The 11,128-nt window shown below is 30.7% G+C and overlaps 1 protein-coding gene across 1 annotated transcript in view; it reads left to right on the top strand.

Annotated features, from left to right (window-relative positions):
* The first annotated feature begins 6,558 nt into the window (after positions 1-6,558).
* The window catches only part of LOC110033753 (dehydrogenase/reductase SDR family member 7-like), a 28,213-nt gene continuing 23,643 nt past the window's right edge, over positions 6,559-11,128 (top strand). Inside the window, exons 1-8 of the mRNA XM_020737828.1 lie at positions 6,559-6,793; positions 6,875-6,930; positions 7,009-7,042; positions 9,679-9,777; positions 9,862-10,010; positions 10,197-10,235; positions 10,312-10,403; positions 10,489-10,588. Coding sequence (XP_020593487.1) covers positions 6,718-6,793; positions 6,875-6,930; positions 7,009-7,042; positions 9,679-9,777; positions 9,862-10,010; positions 10,197-10,235; positions 10,312-10,403; positions 10,489-10,588 — 645 coding nt within the window. The 5' untranslated portion in view covers positions 6,559-6,717. The remainder of the gene's footprint in view (positions 6,794-6,874; positions 6,931-7,008; positions 7,043-9,678; positions 9,778-9,861; positions 10,011-10,196; positions 10,236-10,311; positions 10,404-10,488; positions 10,589-11,128) is intronic.

The raw sequence follows: 11,128 nt of genomic DNA, 5'->3' as shown, positions 1-11,128 counted from the left end.
TAATTAAACTAAAATACCCATGGATTCTTATACTAAACATAACACATGATAACAAACTTTCCAAATTTGGCATCGAAACATGAATTCATAAGTAACATGAAGAAATGGATGGAGGATTTGAACATTTGATGTGAAATTAATAAACAACATCAAGAAGAACAAGCAATCATTAAGAAGAACATGAGATTTAAAGGTTTGTGGTGAAGAGGAAATGTAAATTACAAGTTTAAATAAAAGATTTATACCTTCCTTGTTAGAATTCCTTGGCTTGATGTGATTTGCTTGGGGATCTTCCTTGCTCCTTGATTCTCTTTAATCCTTAGTGTTCATGGTTAGAAGTAGGAATGAAGAGAGAGAAGGGAGTGAGGAAAGGATTTTAGTTTGGTGTGGAGAGGATGACGAATGAAGAGAGGATTTTAATTTGATGTGGAGAGGAGAGAAATGGAGTGGCAATCCAAAAAAAATTGGAATAAGGGGAGAAGTGTGATGGTTTGGAATGAAGAGAGGATTCAATGGGATAGACGTTAAAGGAGTTTTTAAAAAGGGTACATAGTTATGGTAGTTATGCAAAAATTCAAGTATATGTAATTTTTAAAAGGACAATACAAGGAATCTAATGGTCTAAACTGTTTCAAAAAAAGGAAGTCTCTAGCTCAAGTTATAAAGCATTTCAAGTGTTCAATTGGTTGTGAGGTGGTTACAAGTTGGTTGGGAGTTGGTTATAGTCAAAAATTAATTTGGACTCATTTCATTGATGTAAATAAAAGACATTTAATGTTCCAAGTTGTTTTGGCTAATTCAAGATCCATGAAAAGACATGATCGATCAATGTGGGTCTAAACCCTTAAGAGATGAAAATGGTAAATTTTGAGCAAAAAAAAATTAATTGATTTAATTCCTCCGAATGTGTATTTTTAAATTTAGAACAACTTTAATGGAAGTCCTAGGTTGATTTGAAGTAATTTTGAGAAGTTATGGTCAAAATATTTTTTATTATCAATTTTCTATCTCCTGATTTTCATCGGCTCAACAGACCTCCACATGGAGTCAGATTTAATCATGGAAAGATTCATTTGAAAGGTTTCAATGATACCGACACAATGAAGAAGTCCATTTTAAAAAATAATGACTCGTTGAAAAAAAATTGTATGATCATTTTTCATCCATGGGAACCCTAAATGCATAATTTTAAGTAAAAATGGTGTTTGTGACCACCAAAATTATTTTCATGATTTTCATATGTGGTTATAAAGTTCATGCAACTTACAAAATGTGATTTTGATTACTGGATTGACATGTGGAAGAGAACGTTAATTTTAGGATTTACGATGATAATCGTAAGTAGAAATTTTGATTTGCAGAGCTTTACGTAAAAATAATTTTGAACAATCTTCAAACTTATTTGCATGGTATTTATAAGTGATAATATGCCTCATTCAGCTTTCAAAATGAAGATTTAAGTCAAACAATCATCTCGGGAGAGAAAACAATAATCCTAAGGTTTCAATGATTAAAGATGTTTTTTGGGTTGTCTCTGAATTTAGTTTGAATAGATTGTGTTTAAAGATTTTTTAATTTATTTTGATTTTATTAAGTTAAAAATTAAATTTTCTTAAGGTATGATTTGCTCAAATCCAAACTCAAGCAAAGTCCAGTAAAGCTTAAGCCCAAAAAATAAGATTGACCGAAAATGAGGTCAACAGTTTACTATGGGTGGACTGCTTTAAGTGGTTTGATCTAACCTTAAGTTAAAGGGTGGGTCTAGAAGAACTCAGAGGCTCCAAAGGCTTTGAATTAGATTCCAAAATCCAAGCGTCTTAAGGATAACTTAAGGGCGCCTTGGGTACTAAAAAGGTGTTTGATTTCTAGTTTTCAATGATCTCACCATTATCAACTTAACTTCAATTAAATGTGCTAAGGACCAAATTGAGCTTATCTTCAATCAAGGAGGGGAGATATTAGTTTGGTTCCAAATATGGGTTCCTCCATCAACTAGTCCTTCAAAATCCCCATATGCTCTTATTCTTTCAAACATTTTGGCATTGTTACCCAACCTATTGGGATGGTCAAAACCCCAACTTTCAATGTGGCTACCTTCATCAAGTGGATAAATTGAAATACTTTTTTGAACTTTAAATCTTACAAATAGTAAATTCCAAAAAAGCTAAATTTTGTCAATAATTTATTGTATCAAATGATGATATTGTTTATATAAAAAAATTAAAGTAAATTGTCAATGATATCATCAACATTCACAACAAAGTTAAGAATTACTTGAAGATAAAAATTTTTAATAGAAATTCATTTAAAATAGAAAGATCAAAATTTTATTAACATGACTTTTAAAATGTAAATTTTAAAAATAAAACAAAATGCTAGAAATCATAACGAGATTTTAAAAAAATACAAACAAATAAATGATATTAAAAACATGATGCTAAAACCTTATTAAAAATATGAAAATATAAGAGAGAAAAAAACTATTGAAGAAAAAGAAAAATCAACAAACCTTGTAAATTATCAATATTTCTTGGGTTTCTTTGTTGGCATCTCTACATCACCATATTGAACATATGAAGGTGAATTATTAATTCAATACTCCCATTATAAAATAATTAAAGCTCATAAAGGTTGAACACTTCACCAGCTTATGATGTTTTGTTTCTCTTTCACAATCATATCATATAAAAGAAAAAAAAACAATACCTCACCTATATGGGTTTTTCAAAACTCCAAGTATAAAAAAAATGTTTGAGCTTATAAAAATATAATACTTTAAATATAAAATATAAGGTTGAATCTTTTTAGTCGAAGGAATTAAAGTTGACAAAAGAAAAAGTTGAGATGAGTGAGTTTTCCTTCATTATTTATACTTGAAATAATAAATAGAAGTTTTTAATATTGGAGGCATTTATAAACTTTAAATGCAAGATTTACACTCAATCTTCCATATGAAACATTATAAATATTGGAGGAGTAGAATTGCAAAGTTTAAAGATAATATTTATATTTAGTTTTTATCATTAAGAATTATAAATATTAGAAGAATGACATTATTAAATTTAAGATGAAAATTATGATAAATTTTCATCATAAAGTCTTATCGTAAGGTGGTCTAATACACTATTAATAATAATAAGAGATAATATACTATATCATGCATAAATTTGCCTAGTTCATTTTTTTAAATGATATTTTTCTTGAATTAAAAAGAAAATTATCACTCAAAAATAGAATGGCAAATAATATATTATAAAAAAATCCACTTGATCTAATATTTATCTTGATGTAATAATTGAACTAAAAACTTTTTGGATTAAATTTGAAACTATTTAAAATATGATTGCAACAAACTTATATAAAAACTAAATATCTTAATGATACATACTCAACAATACTAAAAGTTATCACATCTGAGTCTAAATAAGTTTTAGTCAAAAAATTTAAGTATGATTAAAAATTCTAGAATATTATTTATGGAGTTAAAAAATCTTTAATTTTACATGTGTCTAGTTAAATTAAGCATTTTGATACAAAAATTTCAATGAATCTAAGAACACTCATTTTTTATGACATTAAGACTCTTAAATACTGAATGATGGTCCACAATTAAAAGAAACTACACATGTCGATTGATGGGGTATTTTTTGATTTAGCAAAAATAATAAACATATCACCTTAAGGAATTATAGATCAAAAATCAATTTTCAGATAAAAAATATCTAAACTTAAAATTTGAGAGTATTTGAAGAGTTAAGGAACTTGAGATTATTATCTGACCACCACGACTAATAACTACTATTATATGAATGTCATTGCTCAGTTGTTGTCATATAATCATTATTATCATAATAACACTACTTAATTCATATTGTTTGATTATCAACTTCTATATTTTTATCATTGTGCTAGATTGTCATCTTTCTATCACCATTGTCTGATTGTGCCTATCAAAATGTCATTGTTTGACTGTTGTTATCACACTCCATTAATTTTATCAGTATCAAAGAGCTAATCAAGTTCCCTTAAATTTGCAGTTCCATCTTCTCCATGGTGGAGAAGAGTGAATTTTTATAACCACAAATATGATATATCATTTCAACTTGTTAGGCTTATAAGATTTTTCTTGTTTTTTTACTTTTTATGTAAATAAATTAGCATCTGTTATAACAAATTTGTTTCATGTAATTGTTTTAGAATTTTTCATAAAATTAATACATTAATCCATATTTAATCACAATAAATAATCAACCAAACAACAAAAACATTACATGTATTTTTATTTATTAAATAGAATAGTGTTGATTCTTATGGTTAAATTATGTGAAATTTAATTTTTTTATGTAAAATTATTTAAAAGAGTAAAGTTTTAGTTTTATATTATATTGTGGAAAATATAAAAAATTAAACTAAAATATAACAATTATTAAGTTTTATTCAAAATGAAAGAGAGAATTGACATCATATGCTTCATAATAGTGAAAGTTGGAAAATTCTTCCCATTGCTTATTTTTTGGGAAAATATTATAAAAATGTTATTTCATATGAAAAATACATAATCGTATATATGTGATCAACTTATTAAGGTCTATCGCAAGCAAATTTGGTTCTAACTAGTTTGAATTCAAACCTTTGTTTTAACCTCATTTGTATCTCAAAAGATTCAGTGTTGCATCTAACCTAGTTTGAACCCGATTCATAAAGTTTCAATTTTACATTTGAACAAAATTTAAACTAGTTAGAATCTTATTTAAAGCTAGAATCAAACCAAGGGGTGGATCTTGTTGTAAGGAAATCAAATGGATTTATGATGTCATTACATACCTTACTATTCACAAAGAAACACTGTTATTTGTGAATACCTGGAGATGACATTAATGAGAGCAATGGTGTATGATAAGACTGATATTGTAGTTAAGTGAAGTGACATCCACTACATGAACTTAATAAAGAAAGGGGTCGATAGAATGATGGCATATGAAGGAGAAATGTGTTTACAATAGGAGCTTGTTGAGGAAAGGCATCGAAAGACATGATGGCATGTAAAGCAGAAGAGCAGCTTGTAATGAGAGCTTGCTAGGGAAGCCATCAATAGGAGCACAATGTGTGATGGAGTGCTTCATGACCACAACTCTCTTGTGATTCAACATATTCAAACTGACGTTTGAATTCAAGCCATATTCAAACTAGGTTCAGACTTTAATCAAAAGAATAAAAGAGCTTTTTGTTTGCTTACATTAGTGGTGCAAAACAAACTAAATGCATGAGAATGTTAAATTTCAGCATTTGAATAGATGTAAATAAAATGAAATGTAAAGTTTTGATGGAATTAGAATTCATAATGTTGAACACATTTACAAATGAATCAGTTCAGTGGATATTCAAATACATCACGGAAGTAGCCACCATGTCTAGCTATTATCGCCTGTTATTAATGTTGTCACCCTTGACTGAATGCCACATGTTGGCCAATACAGCTAATTAACTTGCAGACATTGCCACACATTAGCCAACAAGCACCACTTGTCACTCACTATTGCCACCAATCGATCTGTTGCAATTGTCACCTTTCACTCATAGCTCGTTGTTGGGTTTTACGATGATTCAAATAACCCAATCATTTCATATATACCTCATTTTAGTTGCATTGTAGTATTTATATTATATTTGCTTCTATTCAAACCAAACAACCCCAAAATAATAACATAATTTAAATCTAAGCTCAAATAAAATATCAAGATGAGTTTGAACTATTACAAGTTTAAAAATGTCTGAATTTTTCCTATATACATTGACTTCAACAAATAATCATAAATATAAAAAAAATTGTTTCATATTAGAAGTAGGGCTGTCAATTTGACTCGTTGTTCGTGAACAGCTCGTGTTCGGCTCGCTAAGCAGCTCGTGTTCGACTCGTGTTCGGCTCGTTCGTTAAGCCTAACGACCGAACACGACCAACAGTTTGTTTGCTCGTGTTCGACTCGAAATGACTCGAAAAAAAAATTATATAATTTTTTATATAATAATATATTATATATATTATTTATATAATAATATATTAAATATATTTATGTCTAAGTTTAAATCATAACACCTCATGTAGCAATGTGGTTAGTGTCTTCTTTTGTATAGATTTGATCCAGGTTCGAATCCCATAATTTACATCTATTTTTCTCAATTTTAGTTTAACGAGTCAATTTCGAGCCGAACATGAATACAAATGTTTAAATCGAGCCGAACAAGCACACACTGTTCACGAGCCGATTTCGAACGAGCCGAACATGAGCCAAGCCTGAGCTCGCTCAAGCTCGGCTCGTTTACAGCCCTAATTAGAAGTACTTTTATTTGGAAAAGCATTTTCCATTCTTAAGAATAAATAATAGATATATTTAATCAATTTTCATTTCACTATAATGGCACATTTTGAATTTTTCATCCGACTTTTTCAGCTTACATGAAATTTTCCGACTTTTTCAGCTTACATGAAATTTTCTGGACATTTCAGCTTACATGAAATTTTCTGGACAGTGCTCCGACTTTTTCAGCTTACATGAAATTTTCTGGACAGTGCTATCGTCGTCTTCTTCCTCCGGGACCCTGTTTCTACCCTGTTGCTAGGATAGTGATGGCGGATACTTATTTCTGTGTTATTTATCCATTTAAAGAGGGCATAGCCGGATCTGATTGCTTTCTATCAGTGCGTCCTGTTGAACGACAATGCTGGCATTTGTTATCGGCTCTCTCTCCGTGGCCGTGATCGGAGCCTTTCTCGCGAAGTTCGCAACGGCAGATGGTTATATTTCGAAACGGTAATCTTTTTCTTTTTTTCTTCACTGCAAATTCACCTAGTTGTGTGATGATGCTTTGTGGCTAGGGGATTTTACTTTGCTATCCAAGGGTCGGGCGAAGCGCGAGCGAGTGGAAGGCAAGGTGTGATTGGTTACTCGAATGCGGTTTCTCCATTTGATTTCTGCTGTAAATGCTGTATTTTTCTATGTAAATGACTAGGTCGTCTGGATTACTGGGGCAAGCCGTGGAATTGGTGAGTAGATCCATCCCTAATGTATGAATGTTCGTGTCTATGTATTTCTATATTTATTTGTGTATAGTTGAAGAAAATTCACCTGGAAGTTTAATTTTCAGTTTGTTTAGTTTGTTCTATTCCTTGAAGTAATTCTTGAACTAAATCCTCCCTTCTGGCCCTCAGAACTCTGTGATCCCAATTGTATTGAGTTTAGAGTCAGTTAAATTCCACTGAACAGATCTGGTTTCAACAACAATCAGATATCCAATCACCTTATGAACATCTCCAATTCACTGCACACCTTGTTAACATGGGGACCAATGGCTTGTTAAGTTTGAGATTTGCAAAGTAGCAAGAGTAGAACAATCATATCAAATTAGAGGAAATTAGTTCCTATAAAGGCGATGCACCATATTTAAGGATTTTTTTTATTTTAAAAGGTGTCAGAATATTGCCAAGTGATGCTATTTTATGTTGCTTGTTTCGATGGAATAACTTCATATGCGCATTAACAAACATGAGAAAGTTGATAAGAATTTTTGAGAAAATCTTATGAAATATTTTATTTATCATTGTTGGCCTAAAGAGGTGAGATCTGCTTTTAGTTTCCAGGTTATTTTATTAACATGCAGTCGGTAAGGATAATCTCTTCAATTGCCAAGTACTAACCACTTCATTCTAGCATGGACATTGGCTTTGTCAATCTAGTGTGAATGAATGTTAACATTTAAAATTACTGCGTTTTTCCTTTTGCTTATCTATCTTCTTTATGGGGTGATGAGCCAATTTGTACGTACTTTCAACCTAGAAATCTTAAAACATTGCAAGTTTTATTGTGATCAAGCCTTGAATTGGCAACAAGGCTATCTCAAGCCTTCGGTTAATTTATGAGTTAGATTTGAGTTATATCTGGTTTGAGAAATAAATCCATGTGCTTAAGGGAACAAGATTAATTCCAATTATCACTTGCAAAAAACTAATATGAGCACATCCTGTATATTATATTGATCAAGTAAGCTCTTATGAGTATAATTTGTTTCCAAATAATTATGAAAATAAGTTGTATATTATGTTGGCCAGGTTACATGGCATATGTTCATATTTCATAAAAAAATTGTTTGAGTTTGATTTGAGCAACTAGCCTAACAAAAAGTAACTATTAGGGAACGTTCAGGATCACTTGTAATTTTTTATTTTTTGTTTTTTTGTTTTTGTTTTATTTTGTTTATTGTTGCATAAAAAGAAACATGTTTAGTATGTTATAACATGATTATTTATTTTTAAAAACATTCTAAAAAACTTTTAGGTGCTTTTGAGTGTTTTTAAAAACAAATTAATTCATTTTTTAAAATAAAAAATAAAAGCATCAAAAAATGTACCAAAAAAATATGTTTTTACACTAAAAACAAAAACAAAAATAAAAATACAAAAGTGATCCAAGTAGAGTTGTAAACGAACCGAACACGAACGAACAGAGTTTGTGTTCGTGTTCAGTTCGTTTGAAATTTAGTTTGTTTGAAATAAGCTCGAGTTCGAAATTGTTTGTGAAGTCACCGTTCGTGTTCATTTATATCTATATTAGTATATTACTAATATAGTATATTAATATGTTATTATTATTAATTTATTATATATTATAATTTATAAAATTTAATTTTTTAAAATATCATAAATTTTTTTATATATAATTATTTTAAATTATTTTATATTTCGAACAATAACAATTCGAACACAAACGAACGCATCACTGTTCGTGTTTAGCTAACCGATCGAAAAAAATTGTTCACATTCATCTCGTTTACTCATCGAACGAATCAAGCACGAACTCATTGACGAACAGAACACGAACTGTTCGCGAACAACGCACTTTTTTGACAACCCTAATCCCAAGCAAACATTTAGTTTTACCACTTGAAATTTTACGACTTTCCATTGACCTAGTAGATGTTATGACTTATTACATATTTGTCGAAGCTTAGTCCTCACTGGGCTGAACCATAAAACTGTGTATTTTAGGAAACAAATTCATGACACTGACAGGATTTGATTCAACTCAGAAACTACTAAATTATGAAAGGTTCATTGTGCATTTGAAGGTGGGTTGATAAGTAGCATACACACTCAATCCATGAACATCTAACTGGACCTTTGTTTGCTGATTAACTTCAAGTCGAAGCAAACAAAATGCTTCCCTGACATAAGTATAGTGATGGGTGTAGTCAGCATACTAAGTTTTGGTTTTCTTGTTTTGAGTAAAAATTTTGGTGATGGTGCCAGCATTGTTGCTGGGTCATAGACTGAGTATTTTATAATCCATTTCGGGAGCCAGGTAAATATCCTTTTTTATTATAATTTTGTAGGTCATGATCGCTTGATCTTTAACTTCATCACTTGACAAATTGGACATTTTAGAAGTTGCTTCGGGTTCAACTTTGAATCAATATGAAGCTTTGCTATGATTAATTTCAAATGAAAAAAAAAAAAAAAACTGAAGTAAATTTGAACTCAATATGAACAAACTCTAAATAGTTATTTTTGTGCTGCAACACTAATTCATTATTGAGAGTGAGTCATTACTTTTCTCAATATTTTTTCTTTAAGAAGAGGAGGATAGCTGCATGTTAATATTTGTTATATTTCTCTCACATTTTCAGGAGAAGCTCTTGCAGGCCAATTTGCAAGTTTAGGTGCAAAGTTGATACTTTCTGCACGTAATGTAGGAGAGCTTGAGAGAGTTAAAATTGAAACTGTTGGCAAGTACAATATGTTCTGTACTACAAACATGAGCTTGAATAGAGCTTTTATCTAATTGTCATTTATTTTTTGTTGATATTTAGGCAAGCATCCTGGTTCTTGTATTGAGATACTGCCTTTGGATTTGGCATCTGGTGAAGAAGCTCTGAAAGTTGCTGTTCAGAAGGCTGAATCCCTCTTCTCTGGTTCTGGTGTCGATTATATGGTACATAATGCAGCCTTTGAGCATCCGGTTAGTGTTTCTAGTTTTTTATTAAGCTTAAATTTGCACTCCTGATGAAATTAATTCATAATTATAAGTTGAGGTTTCTAATGGTGTCTCTGCAGTATGATGACATGATTTATTTTTCCTTACCAGAGATAGGTAGTCACCATCTTAAACAACTTAATCTATTTAATTTGTTTATTTGGATTGCAGAAGAGAAAAGCTGTGGGTGAAACTGAGGAGGGGATTCAGGTATTAATTTATTTTACTGCTTACTTGCTAGCATTAAGTTTTTCGTTAGTTTGACTTGCACGTCTTCTTCAATTAGACCACATTCAACATTACTGTATTGGGAACTATTACTCTTACAAAGCTTCTTGCACCTTTCATGCTTAAAAAAAGACGAGGCCATTTTATTGTGGTACGTTAAAGATAAGATGATTATGAATTGATTTATGATTCTCGCATAAAGATTTTCTCAAATTGTAATTGAATCTTATTTTCATATGAGTAGTGCTGCAGGTAAGTGCCCTGCACCAGGGCAGGCGATATATTCAGCGTCCAAGAATGCTCTCAATGGATATTTTCACACTTTGCGATCTGAGGTATTGTTTCTGCCAGTTATTTGAATGCTTGAGAATGGAAATTTGTTAATTTTGCCTGGCATTAATTGTCTTGTTTAAACTCATGGAAATTTGAAGTATTATCTACATTTGACTGTTAAGAAATGTTCCCAAGTATATTTTCATTTAACTATTGATTTTATTTACTTGAGCTGAAAATTTCAATGCTTGTATCCTCAAAGTGCCCAAAAATGCACTTGTAAAGTGGGAGTGATCATTTCAACCCCCCCCCACCCCCCCCCCCCCCCTCCTTTTTTTTTGGGAAAATTGCATGCAACATAATCCACTACATTTGTAAATCTTATATCTAGGTAATTAAGTTATATTTTTGATATTTTTGGATCCTTGAAGTGCAATATCATCAATCTTCGACCATTAAATTTCATCATCTCTTACCTCATGAGATTGCCATGTTCACCATGCAAAATTCTTTTGTCCTCGAGATTTTTCCCCCTTACACAATATTCTATATAATTTTTTGCCCTCAATGATGAGCCCTCTTGTTAATGCATGCGAGAGTAT

This window comes from Phalaenopsis equestris, unplaced genomic scaffold (assembly GCF_001263595.1).
Source record: "Phalaenopsis equestris unplaced genomic scaffold, ASM126359v1 Scaffold001278, whole genome shotgun sequence".
NCBI lineage: Eukaryota > Viridiplantae > Streptophyta > Magnoliopsida > Asparagales > Orchidaceae > Phalaenopsis > Phalaenopsis equestris.
This window is presented reverse-complemented; position numbering and strand designations above follow the sequence as displayed.